Source organism: Lissotriton vulgaris, chromosome 2_1 (genome assembly GCF_964263255.1).
Source record: "Lissotriton vulgaris chromosome 2_1, aLisVul1.2, whole genome shotgun sequence".
NCBI classification, from domain to species: Eukaryota; Metazoa; Chordata; class Amphibia; order Caudata; family Salamandridae; genus Lissotriton; species Lissotriton vulgaris.
In genome coordinates, this window is record NC_141687.1 from 21,810,380 (window position 1) to 21,830,288 (window position 19,909).

General features: G+C 50.7%; 1 protein-coding gene across 2 annotated transcripts in view; it reads right to left on the reverse strand.

Annotated features, from left to right (window-relative positions):
- TMEM198 (transmembrane protein 198) overlaps nt 1-19,909 on the reverse strand; it is a 168,337-nt gene that overhangs the window by 76,231 nt on the left and 72,197 nt on the right. For both annotated transcript variants that reach the window (XM_086954347.1, XM_086954346.1), the window contains exon 2: nt 18,265-18,840. In XM_086954347.1, the coding sequence (XP_086810473.1) occupies nt 18,265-18,840 (576 nt within the window). The remainder of the gene's footprint in view (nt 1-18,264; nt 18,841-19,909) is intronic.

The following is a 19,909-nucleotide window of genomic DNA, read 5'->3' on the forward strand; positions in this document are numbered from 1 at the left end:
TTGAGGCGGTCGTTGAGGTATCTTGGGCCTTGGTCGTGTAGGGCTTTGTGTGCGTGGGTGAGGAGACGGAAGGTGATTCTCTTGTTGACGGGGAGCCAGTGCAGGTCTCTCAGGTGTCCAGAGATGTGGTTGCGTCGGGGGATGTCGAGGATGAGTCTTGCTGAGGCGCTCTAGATCCGCTGGAGTCTCTTCTGGAGCTTGGCGGTGGTTCCGGCGTATAGGGCGTTGCCATAGTCCAGTCGGCTGGTGACGAGGGCCGGGTGACCGTCTTCCTGGTCTCGGTGGGGATCCACCGGAAGATCTTCTGTAGCATGCGCAGGATGTTGAAACAGGACGCAGAGACGGCGTTGACTTGTCTGGTCATGGAGAGGGAGGAGTCCAGGATGAAGCCCAGGTTGCGTGCGTGGTCTGTCGGTTTGGGTGCGGTGCCCAGGGCGGGGGGCCACCAGGAGTCGTCCCAGGCAGAGGGCGAGGAGCCCAGGATGAGGACTTCCGTCTTGTCTGAGTTCAGCTTCAGGCGGCTGGTCGTCATCCACTCGGCTACGTCTTTCATCCCTTCGTGGAGGTTGGTTCTGGTTCAAATGAACTCTTACTTGGAATTAAAACGCAACAGAATCACTGGAAACAAAATAGAATCCGCGTAAAACAGCCCTGGTTTCTTCTATTCGCCATTGAAAAGTACTAGAAATCCTCTGTGTGTGTTTCCTCAGGACTGTGATCCCGACAGACAGACACCCCCTGCAGAAGCCTCTTCTGAAAAGAAGGGCGGTGCCTGCCCTGTGCCTTAACCTTGTGCCCAGCCGTCCAACTATAAATTGTTCCGGAGTTACATTTCTAGTGTCATTTTAACAACTGTTGCCTTGTTGTTTACCATTCAATTAAGTCTTCCTTCCCTGCTCTGTTTGTAGTTTGGATTGCATTGTGTTTCCGGTTCAATGCTCCTTTACTTTTCCGATTTAAATGCCCGTCCATGTGTATGTTTCCTCTGTTTCGTTATAAATGCTTTTCCTTTAATAAGAGTTTCCATGACTTCGTTTCCTCCGATGGGCTTTCTATGTTTTTTTTCTTCTATAAATTCACCTACTGTCCTTTCCGAAGGGGGGGCGCTCTACTGCGTGTCACTGGCGCAGAGGGGGCGCCATCCTTGCATGAGAGAGGACAGGAAACCCAGAGCCTCCGGGTCTACAGAGCCTCCAAAGCCCTCTTCAGGTGGACATGGACAGACCCAATGACAGCAGGAACACCCGAGGGACCCCAGCGCACCCCCCGAGAGACCGATGCACCAAGGTTCACCGGCTGAGCCTGGCGCACACAAGAAGAACTGGACCACTCAGGGGGGCTGAAGCAATCAGGGGGGGCCTGAACCACTCAGGGGGGCCTAAACCACTCAGGGGGCCTGAACCACTCAGGGGGAGGTGGGTCTGAACCACTCAGGGGGAGGTCTGAACCACTCGGGGGGCTAAACCACTCAGGGGGGGTGCTGAACCACTCATGGGGGACTGAACCACTCAGGGGGGCCAGAACCACTCAGGGAGACCTGAACCACTCAGGGGGGCCTAAACCACTCGGGGAGACCTGAACCACTCAGGGGGGGGGCCTAAACCACTCGGGGGGGGGGGTGGCTGAACCAATCAGGGGGGGCCTGAACCACTCAGGGGGGGACTGGACCACTAAAGGGGGGTCGAACCACTCAGGGAGGGGGCTGGACAACTCAGGGGCGGCTGAACCACTCAGGGGGGCCTGAACCACTCAGGGGGGGGGGGCTGAACCACTTAGAAGGGCCTGAACCAGTCAGGGGGGGGGGCTGAACCACTCAGGGGGGCCTGAAAGGCCCCCAGCACATGCTGACAGCGGATGGATCCGAAGGGAGCCCTCTGTGCTGCTGAAGGATGCAACAAGACAAGCCTCGCTCCGCCTCCTCCGCCTCCTCCGCCTACACAGAACACAACGCTGCTCATTATCTGCATGCGTGGTATGAACACCCACTTGTTGTGTGTCCACCATGCTCTTCTCTTGAGTGACAGCCACCTTCCAATGACCCCTGAAGGTCAGCGGCTGCAGTAGTGTGGACGCGGTGAAGGACACTTTCACAGTAGGGGCAGTAAGCACCAGCCCATCATCTCCCCAGCACCAGGACGGCTTCAGAGAGCTTGTCTTCTGATTGATGGAGGGATGTGTGTCCACCTCCTTAAGTGCAGATGCAGCTCATGTTTTCAGGGACTGCGGCCTGGCTTAGGAACCCTTTACGGCTCTCCTCCACCCGCCCCACCGTGAGCCCAGAGCTGGGTGACCCAGCCTCATTTTACTGATCAAGAATCGCTTATTAAAGTCTGGCGTTTCTTGGATGAAGGAGTTAAGGAGAGGTGAAGACACACAGGGTCAGAAAAGGAAGGAACAAAGAGACGCCTAAAACAAAAGTGGACCAGTTACAAGAAATGGTCATCTGCTTACCAGCACTGAGTACCGAGAGTAATCATACCACATCACTGGGGTGGAGGGGGGGGGGGGGTGACCCCAGAGGAAGCAGTTGGAGTTGTAATTACAGAACCGTCCATACAAGAAGCGGCATGGCACCAAAGCTGCTAGGTGGCAGCTCAGAACAGCTCCAGAGGTCTCCGAAGATCAGAAAGCCGAGAGCGATGATTGGAATAGTAAAGGTTTGTTATGCCAATGGAAAAAAAGAAAGACGCCACGTTTCCTGTAATTATCCAAGATGAGCCACAGGCCAGCGCAGCACATGGCTTTAGAGAGGGTGTGGATGAAGCGCGTCCTAGCCGACAGCAGACAGTGTTGAAGAGAGCGCCACCCTCCGTGTCAGTCAATCTCGGAAACCTTACAATGCAGCCATCCTCTTGAACCACCGGCACCACTCGACACAGCCAAAAAGGAAAATATCGGCGACAGTGGACGTCTTGGATAGAGACATTTGATGATTTCATTGATGTAACAGAAGAAGCAGATAACACATAGATTACAAATACCATAAGATTCAAGCTTGCGAAGGAGATAAAGAATTCATTAAAAAAATGCCGTGAGCTGATGAAATGACGAACTGTCAGATCAAAGCAGTCTTGAATCTCAAGTTCACTCCAATGACGGAGCCGTTGTGGCTGCTGATGGGACTCCATACAACTCTGACATAAGCTTTAGAGCGCAGCAAAAAGAATGCAGGTTTAGAATGTTGAGTTTGTGGTTACACATAGAAGAATAACAGCATGTTATAGTAAACTCCGTGTGTGACGTGGGCATTGCGCTACACCTGCAATGACCAGTCCGAATCTCATGAATGTTCGAGAGCACAAGGCTGGTGCACAACATTTGGAAGGAGGAGGGGCCGGCCCTTTCAGGCCCCTCCACTCGCTGAATTGTAATCAGTTACAAACTGAACCTTGCACGTCAGAAAGACATGTCCTACTCACAATCATGAATCGCAGGCTTTACAACTACTAAATTCTTCAACACATTCATGCCTTAGTTCTCAGTACAGACCAGGGGTCTCCAACCGGTCGATCGCGAGCTACCGGTAGCTCTCTCACACCCTGTTAGTAGCTCGCGGCCCAACTTCAACTTTTGTACCGTATCGTCATCGTTTTGCTTGGTTTTGAGGTCTCTTGTCTATGCCTCTCTGCCGCCATACGAACCAGCCACTCACACTGTCTATTTGAGCCTATCCGGGGCTGGGCAAAGGGGCGGGCGGACCAGCATGAGACACCTTAGCCTGCCCACGGAGAACCACGATGCCTGCCTTCTGCTGCCCGGAATAGCGCTATGACAGCCGTGCCACGAGCCAAACAACTAATGTTAGTGTACTGTAACCTCTAACCGTCTAATGCATATTAGTGATATATGCACATCCCTGCAAGGACTGGGCAATATCACACATGTCGTGGCACTTGGCAGGGCTAAGCCGAGTGTATATAAAACTCTCCCTCTAAAGTCCTTTCTTGTTCCGCCGCCTGCAAGTGGCAGGCTGAGGTCTTTTTCTTTCGCCTGGGATGAATCCGACAGACTCTCTGCCGACTGGAGAGCACTGGGCCAGCAACCCCCCTTTGCTTGCAATATACTAATAAAGTCATTTGCTGGCACCCACGTGCGCTGTGCAAACTCAATGTTGTCTTCCCCAGCAGTGGCTCCGATAATCCTGAAGCAAGAAAGCGCCGCGGAGAGGCTGGGAACACGCTCAACAAGACTGCCCCCAAACAACAGGCTGAAGGAACCTGACCCCTGGCTTCTAGACACGAATGCTGAAGTCCTCTCCTGGGTGGCTAAATACATCTTTTTGGTGATTTAAAGCTCCAAGGCAAATCCCCTCCCCTGCAGCTGAAAGCCCCGGCACAGAACTATATGGGAGCAGCCGCCAAAGTAATCATAAAGCCTTACAGGTAGGAAGTGCGCTCGTCACTTTACTCCTCCTGTTGTCAATGTGCTTATAAAACACATGCTCAAACACAACTTTAATAATAAACTTTTATAAAACTGCGAGCTTCGCTACGAGGTGCACGGACATTATTTGGAAAGACACAGCTTTCCCTTCCACAATGGTTTTTCTTCAGTAATATATTTTCAAGTCAAACATTACTTTTAAATAATGTACCCTGCACGTTGTTCCTGGCCACAAAACGAAACCAAGAACATAGTTTTGTATGTTTTTTCATTGCATTTTAATGAAACAATGCACGAATTGTAAAATGAAGTTCCTGGCTCGAGATGGCGCTCAGAGAAAACTTCAAAAAGGTGCTTTATTTGAAAAACAAATACCTGTAAAACTATGCTTTTAATTTTCAGATATCATGGGAGAAATTTCAAATGAAGTGTTAATTCTATGGTACAATGTACATAAGGCTTAAACTTTCACTTCAAATTGACCCCATTAAAAAAAATACCTCACCCTTGCATTGGCCATATTTTTCCATTGTAAATGAGGCCAATAAATGTACAGGAAGAGCTGGGCATGGGACAAGCATGAGGTCTGTGGCCCCTTCCTTGCACGAGCAAAGATTTGAAAATAATGTAAATAGTGGCACAAATGTCATTCAAAATATAATGGAATGTGTTGGAAAATCACAATGTTTATTTCTCCTACAGCATTTCATATGATCAACATATTATCTCACTACATTGAGAGGCATTTTTAGAAGTAATAGCTTTCGATCCTGAAACAGTCATGGTCTCCCACCATTCCTGACGACAAAGCTATAGTAATGAACTAAGTGGCAAGCCATGTGCACCATCCATGTGGAATAGGTTATTATTATGTGGAACAAACGTATAGTCTGTTAGGAGAGAATTGTGTACCGTGCACACCCTGAACTCAGGCATTTCAAGGTCCCGTTGTGTGATAATGTAGACTAGAGAAAGGAGGGAAGATAAATAAAATAATTGTATGGCAGCATTTATATTGTGCTTACAATCCTTATGTGGTGCACTGAAGCACTTACATGGTCACCAAGCTAATCCTGAGTGGTTGGAAAGGTGTTGTTTTATTTCGTGTTCCTATGTCGCAAGTCTTTCCATGTTGTGCGTGATCACCATCAACGTGCAATTGCAGAGTTATGGAACATAGTAGTGTGGCGGATGAAAAGGTGTGAGACAAAGATGTGCAGTTTATTGTTTTTAGTATGCTGACCGGTTTGAATAGCACTGCAGGTCTATATCATTTCTTATGATAGTAGCCTTCTTAGCTGGTAACCACAGAGGGCAGGAGCACGCAATTTGTTGAAGAGGGAAGACAGTACTAATCCCAGGCTCTCTGGTTTCGTATTATGCATTGCAGACACTAAATGGGTATCTCTTTATCCCTAGTCAATGAAGTTGGGCGTGGGGGAACTTGGGGAATAATGTGCATGTTGTATTGCCTATAGTAGCTCACGATGATTTTCACAGATCAGAAGTGGCTCTCACTACAGAAAAGGTTGGAGACCCCTGGTATAGACACTCAGCAAAATGAAACCCACAAAACTTCAGGAAAGTTCCTATATCATAGCACTAAGTGGCAGTATAATGCAAAGCTGGAATCGATAACAGGCGAAGGCGATGCTTCCCAAACCGTGGGTCCCAGCCTATTTTTGGAAGGTCATGAAAGTCTGGACAAAAATTAAATGAGCCTTTAAATTCTGTGTTTATCTTTCACATTTGGCGCTTGGAAGACAGGGGTGCAACGTCAGGCGGTGTCGTCTGACACACAGCTGCTTTGGGGACCGGTGCTTACTTTTCTTTCAGCCACTGCAAACTAAGAGGAGTTTTAAAGTGAATTGTGTGATCATCTTGCTGGAGTACAGGAAAGTGTGATGTGTTTTTTGCAACACACAACAAAATGTAGATTGAACTGTATTCATTCAGAAGTTAGGAAAAGCAACAGAGAAGCACATTTTTTGTAATTCTGAAGTGCGCTGGAAGCAGAGATTTTAATAGGAACAAACCGAGTCAATGCGCTTTACTTGGAGATGCAAAATGATGAATATTCTCAGAAATCCGATTTCCACACATTATTATGTGAGGGTTCTATAGTTTCTATCAGTCAAACTGTATGTTCTGTAGATGACAGTGACTATCACTCCATTTAGTTACATTCTAAAATCGCCCCGCCTCGTGCCCATTAAAATTAGGTGAGTCACAAAAGTTTGTTGTTCTAAAAAGTAGGTTGTGGTTCTAACAAGTTTGGGAACCACTGAGCTAAGGATCTGATTTTGAGTTTGGTGGATGGGTTACTGGGTGACAAACATGACGGATATCTTGTCAGTCGTATTAAAAGTGTATTATATCCAACGGCGCTTGTAACTCGCCGGATAGGATGTCCGTCTCAATGTGATGAAGTGACCTGTTTGCCAAACTCCATGTCAGCCCACACTTCCCTATTCTTGCCCCATGACGAATGTCCTTTAAATTATGACCGCAGCATAGATTCCTGCTTGCACAGATATAGGAATTCTGAATAAGGGCAATTACCTGGCAAATTTTGGCAGAACAAACCTTCCATTATTTCCAAAGGGAAAACATGGGGTAAAAATACAGATATATTCATCAATAGGTGAACCAGGCATCTGTTTTCACATGTAATTCCACTTATTAGGTGTGTCAACATGGGCAATGATATACTTAGTGCTACTGGTAAATGCGGCAAATTGGGGTATCTGTATTTGCCAGGACAGGTAAATAACTCACCCCGTTCCAGCCTACTCAACATTGTGGCTGCTGCATAGGTTCTAGGCAGTGCTTAATTTGTACAAGAATGAGTGTGGGTGTCCGAAGCTGTGCTTAGAATCCCGTCATTGGCACTATTATATGTCAGGTGCCAAATGCCACGACTGTGTAGTCTTGAATCCACCTCCGTCCTCTTTAATCCGCCAGAAAACTCCGCCCCTTTATCTCACTTCTGCAGGGTCCTGCTTTCTCCCTGTGTGCCTCTTTATCCGTCTTTCTCCTTCTTTTGCCTTTGTGTTTTCTATCTCTTTCTCTCTGCAAATGTCTGATAAGGAAAAATAAGTGCTGGTCTCCAAAAGTAAGGGCTGGTGGGTCTAGTGGCGATATCAGTGATCCGGAGGCATGTTAGAGTAAAAATGCATATGTTTACATTTTGCCCTATGTAAGTTAACATTGGCAGCGCCATTTTCTTTCCAGGCGCCATTTTAGGCTGTTCGAAACTGATCCAGTTTGTTTCCAAGAAATGCCCTCCTGCAAGTTTTGATTATGCCTCTGTGATAAGCATGCCGTTCACATTAGCACATAGCGTTCCCACAGATAGAGGCCTTCTCCCCATTGTCTGGTGGCGGGCCCCTGATGGAACAACCTTGAATTACGATACTTTGTATAAGATAGCAGCGCTGAAACCGTTTTTTTCGGTATTTCACTGTTTTAGCTGCACCTGCTTGAAAAATTCCAAAGTGGGCATGTTTTAGCCCAGTTACGAAACATACCTAATGTATCTTTATGCTTGCCGATTTCAGTCCTCTCTGCATCACTCCTAGTGACTGGGTAGACCGTGCTCCGTTCGGAGTGTATATTAATAAATTGTTATTGGTTTTTATTCTCTACTGTCTGACCGACTCTTCATTTGGTATGGAAGGCTGAGAGGTGGTCATTAGTGACCCGGGTGACCCTAAACGGGTCACTTCCTTCAGACACATGCCCTGTTCTTCTGCCCAGCCTACTCGAAAAGAAGGAGAAGGGGGTTGGTTCCGCTGTTCAAGAATTTGGGAACCAGGCGATATATTTTGGCACTTTGACTACTGAACTAGTCTACGACACGAGGCAAAGTATTGTCTTTGCTGTTTCACAATATTTGCAATCAATGACGAGGATGAGGCAGAAGATGTGCCCGCTATTCTGCCCATGTTTGTCAGGCGGCTGGGCCCTTCCATTGATTCTGCCTTACGGCAGCCCCTGCTCTTTACTGCCTTGGAACAAACAGCTAATATATGTATATTTTCTGACGCTTAATGTGCTCCATAAAAGATTTGGATGTACCAATTTTTATCTAAACTTTTAGTGATGGTATCTAATTGTTTTATGCTTGTATTGCGATCTTGAATCTCACAGTAGCGCCTGCACTGTACTGCTCTGGGCAGGAAAGTCAAAGGACGTCTATCCTTTGTTCCTTCAAAGTGCTCGAGAAAGCACCAGCTGCACTGATTTTTATCAAACCTTTTATTGGTGGTGTTCAATGGTTTTATGACAGTATTGCTTGGATTGAACTTTACCTCAACTTGCACTATTGACAATGAACCCTTCCATGCCAATTGCCTGATTTAAATGTTATGTGTTTTTATTCTGTATGTACGTTTATTTGTTCTTTTATGGCTTTTAGCCAAAAATGATATTATGAGGATGAAGTGCCGGTGGGTCCTACGCGCAAACACGGGCTCAAATAAAGCAGGGTTTCTAGCCCTACAGTCTGCACCGCCCATCTACTGGCCTCTTGCTTTGAGGTAATTGAAATTTTTATGGTCAGGTATGTCCCCTAACGTGTATCCCAACGTCTCCATGTACGAGTTTCAAGTGCATGTAACTTCCCTCCACAACCGAATCCGAAGACGCAAATACATTTGCGTCCAACGTTAACATGTCCTCTATCAGATCCACCATGAATGGATCGATAATTCAGTTCCTAAGTATGCCTTGCCAACGTCTTTACATAGTGCACTTTCACGTTTTTCCTGGCTCTGCCGAGCTAGGCCCTGATTTCTGCCCTCGAACCATTTCTGTCTCTGCCTCTGAAAACTGCAGCGTGGAGATGCATCCCTGACCTCTGCCCTACTTCCTGCCAAGCGAAGCGGTGCCTGGCTCGGCCTGGCCTGCCTGCCAAAACAGTATTGTGCCTTCAAGTTATCAGCGTAGCCAGTTCAGCCTCCTCGAAAACACATTCCTGTCTAGTGATATAGGTAAACATATCCCCGGTTGCAGAGCAAAGGGCCAAGCCTTCCTGTCTCCTTCATTTTTTTTTTTTTTTTTTAAATATATTTTTATTGCAGGAATCAGTAAATCATTACAGTAGCGACCAGCATTGTATCAGAAGCAATATTAACAGTATAAAGCCCTCTGGCCCCCCATCGCACAGTGCAAGCACAACTAACGGCCCACTACCCTCGGGTCGGGCGACGAAATGCAATGGGGGTCAGTTGGATGGTGGAGCTGGTCCGGATAATGCACTGTCCGTCATCTGCTTTTCCAAACAAGTCTAAAACCCCCCAAAATAAATCCCTCCCTCAAAAATGTCTACTAACTAAGAAACCCCCCCCCCCCCCACCACCAGCGCCAGGGAGATAACAACCAAGGACTCTGCTGTTGGACCCACGGGGAAGACAATAGGACTGTCAATGCTAACGTTCAACGGGACTCGGCGTGAGTCGCTTCTTCGCTTTCAGAGTCGCTGGGGGCACAATAATCCCTAAGGGCCTGTACTAACATTTCCCATTCCAACGCGGCTTCCTGCGCCTTCTCATTGCCCTGTCTCCAAGCCAGCTGATATCTCAGCGCGCTCTCTCCCGCTGCCCACTTCAAAAGCTCACTGTGCCATCTGCCGCCTGCCGGACCAGCCCTTGCCTTCCAGTTCCTGGTCACCTCTCGCTTAGCAAGGAGGAGCCCTAGGTCGATAAATTTACTAGAGATTTTATTTCTGGGGGTATGGGGAAACCAGTGCAGGAGCCCCACCGCTGCATCCATCGACAAGAGTCTTCCTGTCACCTCTTCCAGGGTCGTCGCTACCTCCTGCCAGTAGGACGTCAGTCCTGGACAGGCCCACAACATGTGTAGGAGATCCGCCTCCTGAGCCGGGCATCTGGGGCATTCCGCCGAAGCCGTGGCAAAACAACGCCTGATTTTCATCGGGGTAAGGTACGCTCTATGGAGAACATAATAGTGGACCAGTTGGAAACGGGCGTTACGCGTGCCCTTCCAGGCTCGCCTCACCAACTGGGACCAGGTCGTCTCCGGTATCTCCCTCCCAATGTCCTCCTCCCAGCGAGCCTTCAAAGTGGTGAGAGGAGCCAATCCCTCGGTAATCAACCTGCCGTAAAGGCAAGTGACCGCCTTCACCGTGCCTGCCGACATCATTACGTACTGGCACACCTGCGATAAATGGGGTTCCTCTTGCCCGGTCTTCCAGTACGCCTGGATCGCTCGCGCAATGGCCGAGTGCAGCAGAAAGTCACCCCGGGAGATCCCAAAGCGGTCAATGAGATCTTGAAAGGACAAGAGCGCCCCGTCCTCATATAGATCACCAACGAGCTGTAAACCGGAATCCTCCCAGGCCGCCAAACGTGACCAATCCCCTCCGTGGTGGAGGGCCGTCAGCATCCCCAACGGTATTTCAGGAGCGTATGGCGTTCGCAGGTGGCCTCGGGCGTGAGCTCGATTCCAACACAGGCGGACAGTCCGCTCCTCCATCGACAAGTCCCGCAGGACCAAACGTTGTCGCAGCGCTATAAAGGAGAGAACATGCCTGGCCATTCCCGTCCCCCTTCTGTCTTCCGGGCCCCGGAACTCCCTGGCAATCTCCTGGGTGAAGGTTTGGAGCTGCGCCGCCAGATAATATTTCTCAAAGTCCGGCACAGCGAGCCCCCCCTCGTCCTTCGGCCTCATCAAGGTGTTAAGGGCCACCCGCCTTCGGCCCGTACCCCAGAGGAATCCGACCACCATGGAGCGTAACCGTCGAAACGTGGCTGGTGGGACCCAGATCGGCAAAGTCCGGAAGTAATATAATAACCGGGGAAGTGCCACCATTTTGAGCAGAGCGATACGTCCCGCCACCGAGAGCGGCAGCGTGGCCCAGAAGTCCATGCAACCTCGCAGTGCCCGAATGCAGCGGGCAATGTTCCCATCTAGGAGGTCGGGTTGGTCGTGGTAAACGAATACCCCAAGGTACTTAAAGCAGTCGGGCTCCCACCTAATCTCTCTATTTAGCGCAGGGGCGGTGGTGCCTCTGCGCATCGGAAAGAGACAGGTCTTAGACCAATTTACTCGGAGGCCCGAAACCACTCCGAACTCCGTGAGCGCCAACTCTGCTCCGCGTAAAGCGTCGATCGGGTCCTCCAGGAAGAGCAACAGGTCGTCCGCATATAGCGAGACATAATGTGGGCCCGCCGACGTCCACAAGCCCGTATAGTGACCACCCGAGCGAAGGTGCAGCGCCAGTGGCTCCACCGCCAGTGCAAAGAGGAGTGGGGACAACGAGCATCCTTGCCGCGTACCTCGTTCCACCGGGTAGCGCGATGAAATCAATGGGCCCGCTCGGACCCTGGCCGAAGCAGAGGCATAGAGAACCGCGGTCCATCTAACAAATCCCTCCCCGAGGCCGAATCTCCGTAACACCGTACTGAGATAGTCCCACTCCAGGCTATCGAAAGCCTTCTCCAGGTCCACCGATAAGACCACCGGGGACGGGGCATCCACAAGTGGTTCCCCTAGCAAACGGAACAACCTACGAATATTCATAGTCGTGTTCCGCCGTGGGATGAAACCGGCCTGGTCTTCATGCACCAGGGAGCTCATGTGTCCCAGCAGCCTTGAGGCCAAGATGCTGCTCAGTATTTTATAGTCTACTGTCAACATCGACAGGGGACGGTACGATCCCGGGTCGGACGAGTCCCGGCCCGGCTTGAGAAGAGGAACCACCAACGCCTCACACATCGAGCTCGGGAGTCGCCCCAGCCTCTTCGCCTCCCTGTAGACCACCAGTAGTCGCGGGGCTAGGAGGTCAGCATACGCTGCGTAAAACTCCACTGGTAGGCCATCTAGGCCCGGGGTCTTGTTTCTCGCCATCCGTTTAATGGCCCCGCGGATCTCCCCCAATTCGATGTCGGACCCCAAGGCTTTCGCCACTTCCTGCTCCACGGTGCGGAGCTCCAGTGGGCGAAGATAATCATCAAGCCGGTCTGGGTCACGTACGGAGCGACTGCGGTACAAACATTCATAATAATGCCGGAAGCAACTAAGAATCTCCGGTTGGGTGCATACTACAGTTCCGTCTGCCCCACGCATATTAGTCGTCGTTTGGGACTGGCGCGTAGGGTTAGCCAGCCACGCCAACAACGCACTCGACCTGTCTCCTTCAGCGATAGACCGGACCGTATAGGCCTTATAATCAAAACAGCGGAGCCGTTCGACCTCTGCTGCCACCCGTTCCCTCGCCTCCGCCGTTCGCGTTTGCAATTCCGGGTGTCCGGGACGGCGAACCTCAAGCTCGCGGAGTTCCCGGTCCGCTGTGTCCAAGTCAGCCAGAATGACGCGCCTCATGCCCACCTTCTTAGAGATGCAGTAACCCCTCACCACTACCTTAAAAGCGTCCCATTCCAACGCCCTAGTACTCGCGGAGCCGCCGTTGGACGCAAAATAATCTAATATTCTCTCTCCCAGGTCTGCTTTGAAGACACTGTCCTCGAGGATCTCGGGCCGTAATTTCCAGGTGGGCACCGCCGGCGCCCCAGGAAACCAGCGAAGATCCAGTAGGAGGGGGTTATGGTCCGAGATGGTCCTAGATAAGTACTCCGAGCGGACCGCCGCCGAAACCAGTTCGGGTGATCCAAGAAAGCCATCGAGTCTGACATGCAGCTCGTGGAGTCTCGAGAAATATGAATAATCCCTAGATGCGGAGTGATGCGCCCTCCAAATGTCCGTCAGCCCCCAGCGGGTCTGCCAATCTTGTCGACCCTTAGCCGTGCGACGGACTGGGGAATCGGGAAGCGGTGGATGCGAGCGGTCCATGTCCACATCAACTACGGAGTTAAAGTCTCCCCCAAGCAGGAGGGGCCCGGCAAAGAAGTCAGCCAACGAGCCCGATAACCTGGAAAGGAAGGCAGTCTGGTCCACATTAGGAGCGTACACACAGCAAACGTTCAGGTTCCTCCCCCCTAATGTGCCCGAGATGGCCACGAAACGCCCCTCTGGATCCAACACTGTTCTCGTGACTTGGAAGGGGACCCCTGCCCTGATCCAAATTAGCGCCCCCCTGGCATAAGCGGAGTACGACGTGGAAAAGACCTGCCCCCGCCATCTACGCTGCAGCGCCGCCCCTTCCGCCTTGTTCAGATGAGTTTCCTGTAGCAGCGCCATTTGCACTCCCCTACGCACTAAGTAAGCGTGGACCTTATGGCGTCTGGACATAGTGTGAAGCCCCCTTACATTCCATGTAACACATTTCAAGTTAGCAACATCAGCCATTGTCCCAGATTGTTCTCGCACAGTTCCCCCATCCGGGTCTCCACAAAGACAAGACATCCTTCCTCCCAGCACTGGTGGCGGCCATTTTCCCCAACCAAAACCAAACAACCCAAAAACCCATCAAACCTCCAACCACCCACCCCAGAACAGGACCCAAACTGCACCATCTAGATCCCATCCAAACCTCGTCTGTCAACAACCCAAGAATCCCCACTAATCCTACGGTCGCCACCGTAGGAAGGCCTTATGGGCCAGGTGCGGGCTGGGCGGAGGCAGTGGGCCCTCGTCGCCCGGGTCACCAGGACTATAACAAGCCCCAACCTGTACCGAAATCTTCCGGGGCAAAAGCAGAGGCCCCCCAACCCTCACCTCCCCATTGTTAGCAATAAAGGACGGCAACCGCCTCCCCCCTGCCGGGCCCCCACCCAAAACAAATCAGTATACCCCGTTACCCCTGTCCATCCAATAGGTCCTCCACCGATTTCGGTGTGATCACCGGTGTATGGGCGCTATCGGCCACTGAGTCCTCCGAGTCCGATGGTGCTCCCTCATCTCCCAGGTTGTCTTCCTCCTCGATGGATTCATTCCGTGCTCCCGACAACTCCGACAATACTTCCAGCACTCCCCTCCGCTCCGATGATGTCTCCGCAGTTGAGGGCCCTCCTGTGCGGCCGCGGCGATTCCTGACCCTCTTGGATCGCCGTCTCTGTTCCGGCTCATCTGCCTGTTGGGACGAGGAGCCAAAGCCATCTTTCCCTGACCTGTAGAGCTCAAGCCAGTTACAGACATCCTCCGGAGTGTCGAAGAACTGGGTTTTGTCGTCGACAATGATGCGGAGCCTTGCAGGGTACAGGAGTGAATACTGAATGCCCTCGCTCCTGAGCTCGCGCTTAACCGCCAGGAAGGAGAACCGCTTGCGCTGAGTCTCGTAGGTGTAATCCGGAAAGATGTTCACCTGGCTGTTCGCCACTTTAAACGGGCCATTGTGCCTGGCGGCATTGAGGATTAAGTCTCTGTCCCGAAAATGCAGCAGCCGCGCCACTACCGGTCTCGGGGTGCGTCCCTGATGTGGGGGTCGTGCTGGGACTCTGTGGGCCCGTTCGAGTGTGTAGAAGGAGGACAGCCCTTCCGGGACCACCGTGTCTCGGAGCCAGGTCTCCAAGTACCCCACCATGTCCTCGTCCTCGATCTTTTCCGGCAGGCCCACCACTCGGATGTTGTTCCTCCTGTTGCGGCCTTCTGCGTCCTCCGCCCTCCGTTCCAGGGTCGCAATTCGGGAAAGGGCGTCCTTCATCGTCGCAGCCAAGGTGCGCTGCGCCGGCTCCAAGGTTTCCACCTTGCTCTCCACCTCTTTGACCCGGTCTGAAAGTTTGCCATGATCTGCCCTGAGGAGGCCCAGGCTCGTCGCCACTTGAGCAATGTCCTGCTGGAGGGCCGATCTCGTGGTCGCTATCGCCTCCAGGACACGGTCGAACTGTTGCTGCATCTGCGCGCCATCAGAACTTTTCGGGTCTCTCTGCTCCTCCTTGTCCTGGGCTTCAGTGTCCGAGGCGGTCTGGTTGGATCCCTTGGCCCCTCTAGGTTTCCCCATGCTCCCAGGGGCACTCCGTGAAAGTCCCGGACTAGGCGGTTCCGCGTGCAGGAATCGATCACGACCTTCCCGGGTGCTTGTCCTCAATTCGAGTATGGGCGACCTCCTTCTCCAGAGCCCGTGGAGATTCCGCCGCTTCGGCTCACGCCACCGCCACGGCGTCCGGGGGCACCGATGAGGGGGCGGAGACAGCCGTCGCCGAGTCGGGCAGACCCGCTTCTCCACTACAGCCCCGGGGTGAGGGCCACCAACTCCCTCGGATGATTTGCGGCGCCAGAGTGTCGCGCCTCCCATGTAGGTGGACTGGTCAGGAAGACGTAGCTAGTTGCGGAGTCGCGAGGCGAGCCACCGCTCGGCTCTCAGGGCGTCCGCTCTCGGTGCCCTCCACTGCGTGGGCACCCACCCGGCCGTCCAACCGAGTACAAATCCGTTGCAAAAAGGTCTAAGCCAATAAATGTCTCACGCCCAGAAGAGCCGGGGATGGTGAAGCCAGGCGCCAGTCGCTGCCCACGGCACTTCTCCGAGTCAACAGGTCCCCACAGGGGGACAAAGGAGACCGGGCGCCATGTTGGGTCGCATTCCGCAACTCCGCAAACTTCGGTCTAAGTCCGGAGCAATTCTTGTCCGATCTCCGTCAGGGGCCTCGGCAGGTTACCGTCGGCATATTCAACAGAATGCGGGGTTTGGGGTGTCCCGCAGCCTCCAATTTTCAGGATAATCCCGGGCTCAGTCCCGGAGCCGAGCTCTCAGGCGACCATCGCCATCGGCGCCCAAGCCACGCCCCCCCTGTCTCCTTCATGTAATTCATTGCTCCCGTTACCATGGTAGGCTCATGGCCCCGCACATTGCACCTAGACACATATGCATTTAGTATAGAATAGCCTCTGCCCGAGAGACCTTTTACTTCAGATTATGCATCCCCCAAACACAAGATATCAGACATGTTATAGGAACAGGTCGATCTGACATGCCCGGCTTATGTCTCCTCTACTAGTGCTAAAAGTCAGACCCCCAGCTTTCTCCAGATACACGTCAATCACACATCATACCAACTGCGCGCGCATCCAGGTCATAGGTTTCAGCTGACTCAGCAAAATCCTCTACGCACCCACCCACTTATGACACTTTTCTGTGACGTTTCCAGCACACGCCTCCGTGCACACCCCTGTACACGCCTTTCTGCTACGCACATGTGTTCTTATCTTACTCTTTTCACTTGTCACGCCTACTGTATCCATCGCCATTGTACAGTTTTACTATATATGTCATGTACTGTTAATAAATCGTTGACATCTTTTTGCCATCATTGCATATACCCCCGAACCCTTGTATTGATGGAATTGATTTCCATGGCTCGAGCCATCCCGATTAAAGCCCGTATGACTCAGATACCACGGACTCTGCCTCTCATTTGATTGAGCTATTCTTTTACTTGTCAATAATTATAGGGAAAAATAGACCGGTGAATTATATTTACCACAGCTTGGAAGTACCGCCACTTTACCGCCACCACCACCACCACCCTTTTCCCACAAGATTACTTTCAACAAGTGAGGAGATCCCCTTATATTAGAATTAGGGTGTGTGAAATGGTGTTTTTTTGTGTCACAAAGATATACTTTTATAGCAAAATGTGGTTTGCTGGAATCTCACATGACTTATAAAAAAATTAAGTACCAATCTCTATTTAACTCCTGGTATAGGCACAAGACAGACTTCTGGCAGGGCTGTAACAAGAGAACCTGGAGGTTGAAAAAATAGTGTTTTCTAATAGAGGGCTGTGGCGCAAAGGTTATAGATTTCAAAATAAATTCTAGAGCATTCTGTGACCCAGTAGAGTTACCTCATCACCGACACATTATGGCCATGCCAGGAGCAGCCCAATCCCAGACGGGCTGCTGCACTTTGCACTCCCTGAGGGTGGTGAGTCAGTCAGGTGGAGGAGGCAAGATCACCTGGGCTGGTATAATTCAGTCCTTAGGATCTGAAGCTGGAAGAGCAGCTGTTTCGTGGCTGATAATCCAAGGAAAAGAGGCATCAAGGAAGATATCTGAACTTCTTACTACATTTACCGAGGTAGGTCTGGGCCATGGCTGCAGTCAACGCAGATTGTCCCTGTTGAGACCCCCTTGGTATTGAACAGATCTCTGCCCGGAAGGGTTGAGTTTCAGTACTTTGGCGGGCATGCACCACCCACCGCCTGACTGCCAGGCAGGTGCTCAACTGCTCTAAGTTGTGGCAGCGAGATGGGGCCTTCTGGGAACAAACGATGGTGAAAATAATCCAGGTACCATCAACGTCCATTCGAAAACAAGTGCCCTGCTGTTGGAGTAAATCTGTCAGGGAGCGCAAGCACAGACGGAAGAGTGGGGCACAACATGTAAAACCATGTAGTCTAGAACCCCGCGGTGCAGCTGGTGTTGCCATGAAAGAGGAGAGTGGTGCAGACTGTCCTTAGAGGGTTTACACTGGGGGCTAGGTGAGCTCTTTGGTTTTGTGTGCATTGTAGCATCAACAAGCTTCTCAGGTGTTTCTGTTTAAACCACATGGAAGTAGCTGATAGTAGTCAGATTGGACCATGAACACGGACCTGCTCCACCCCACTGGATGCTCCGCCCCACTGGATGCTCCTCCCACTGGATGCTCCGCCCCACTGGATGCTCCGCCCCAATGCTCCGCCCCACTGGATGCTCCTCCCACTGGATACTCCTCCCCACTGGGTGCTCTGTTTGAAGTAACAATTGAATCTTGTGCAGTAATGGTGGTTGAAGCTTAGTTCTTTTCTACCACATTGAACTGGGGATGAATATCTCACTCTGTAACTCTGAACCTCACAGTGAGGGTTCGTTCCCCATGAGATCTCACTCTAAGGCGATTGCCATCAGTTGGCAGTATTTTCATTCCTCGGTCCAATGTTTCAATTGTAAATATCACCCAAGATGCTGCCCTCACTAGAACATACTAACCTTTAGTTCGTGTGTGAGTATTCACCATCAGAAGTCTAAGACTATCGCTCTTACCTTCGGTGTGCGAGTATCCCTCCGCCGTGACCTTCCATTGCACCAGCACACCCAGGATGCTCAGGACCGGCCAGATGCCAAGGATGACCCAGCTGTACCAGCATATTGTCTGCGGTGGTGCTGTCTTCATACGGTCGTAGACATACTGGACGAGGAGAAAGAGCTCGATGAAGTAGTCCACTGTGACGGTCATGATGGCGCTTCCAAAAACCGCTGTGGACAGCGTGGTGAAGAACCGCTGCCACTGCAGCGTCAAGACCGCAAAGAGCATCCCCACCCCTAGCAGCAGCCCAATGGGAATCCAGACGGTAGGGGGGTGGTAGAACTGCTCCATGATGATCAAAGTTGCCACAGCGAGCAGTAGCCCCAACAAGAGTCCCACCATGAAGAGCCCCACACTGCGCACCAGCATGGTGACCAGGCCACACAGGATCCCAATGCCCAAGCCAATGCCAACGCTGGCCTCCACACTCAGCTGCGTGTCCAAGACGCGCTCTTTGTAGCAAAGCATGAAGATGATGATGGAGCCGAACATGAGGCCAGTGAGGAACATCACAGCCTTGAAGCATCGGTAACCTGGAGGAGAGGAGGAGAAGGAGACATGAGTGGGGTGAGCATGTACAACTCCATCCGCAGCAGCTTCTGCACATTATTGTTGATAAGTTCTTTATCAGGTGTCGCAGCTTTCTTTTTCATGGACGCTCACCCTTCTCCCCATTCTGAAATGAAGTAGCAGTGTGTGGAGTACAGCAGTGTGTGGAGTGTCTGTTGTCCAAAGGACTAATGGCTGGGCAGTTAAACATCGCTTAATGAGTCAATTGCACTATGCTCCAATCATCAATATTATTTAACCAACCATTGCACTGGCCACGATGCTCTATGCTGTATAGTATGTACATATTCATATATTCTACCAGCTGTATAGTTTATACATACTCATATACTGTATCTGCTGCATAGTAAATGCATACTCATATAGTAAATCTTCTGCATAGTTTAATACATACTCATACATTCTATCTGCTGCATAGATGATACATACTCATATATTCTACCTGCTGCATAGTATATACATACTCTTATATACTCTATCTGCTGTACAGTGTGCACATACTCATATATTCTATCTGATGCATAGTATGCTGATAGTCCTGTATATTCTTTCTTCTGTATTGTATATACATACTCATATATTCTATCTACTGTATAGTTAGGCTTTCTTGTTTTCAGGTTTTTTTTTCATAATTTCTGGCGGGGTTGTTTCAGTTTATCCAATACCTTAAAAAAACAGTGGTTGTCAGTGGTTACACATTTTTGTGCCATTAAAAACAAGAGGAACATTGTTTTTCCGGCGTTTATGGAATTTTAATTTAATTTAAATTATTGCTTGCTTTCTTCACTGATAGTGCATCTGTATATATAGCATGTGCACAGGGTTTATGAGGTCCAAATAAATGTTTACTGCACCAGAATGGATTACAAAGTCAATAGCATTCTTCATTAACTGTGAAGATTGTAAAGATGCTTTCAGCATACCATCTAGCAAGTGGCAAGGATCTCTTACAGGGAAGCACTTCAGCTCAGGTATCGGTTTTAACAGACCATCATACAGCTTTTTCACATACGTAGCTGAATTACTGAAAAT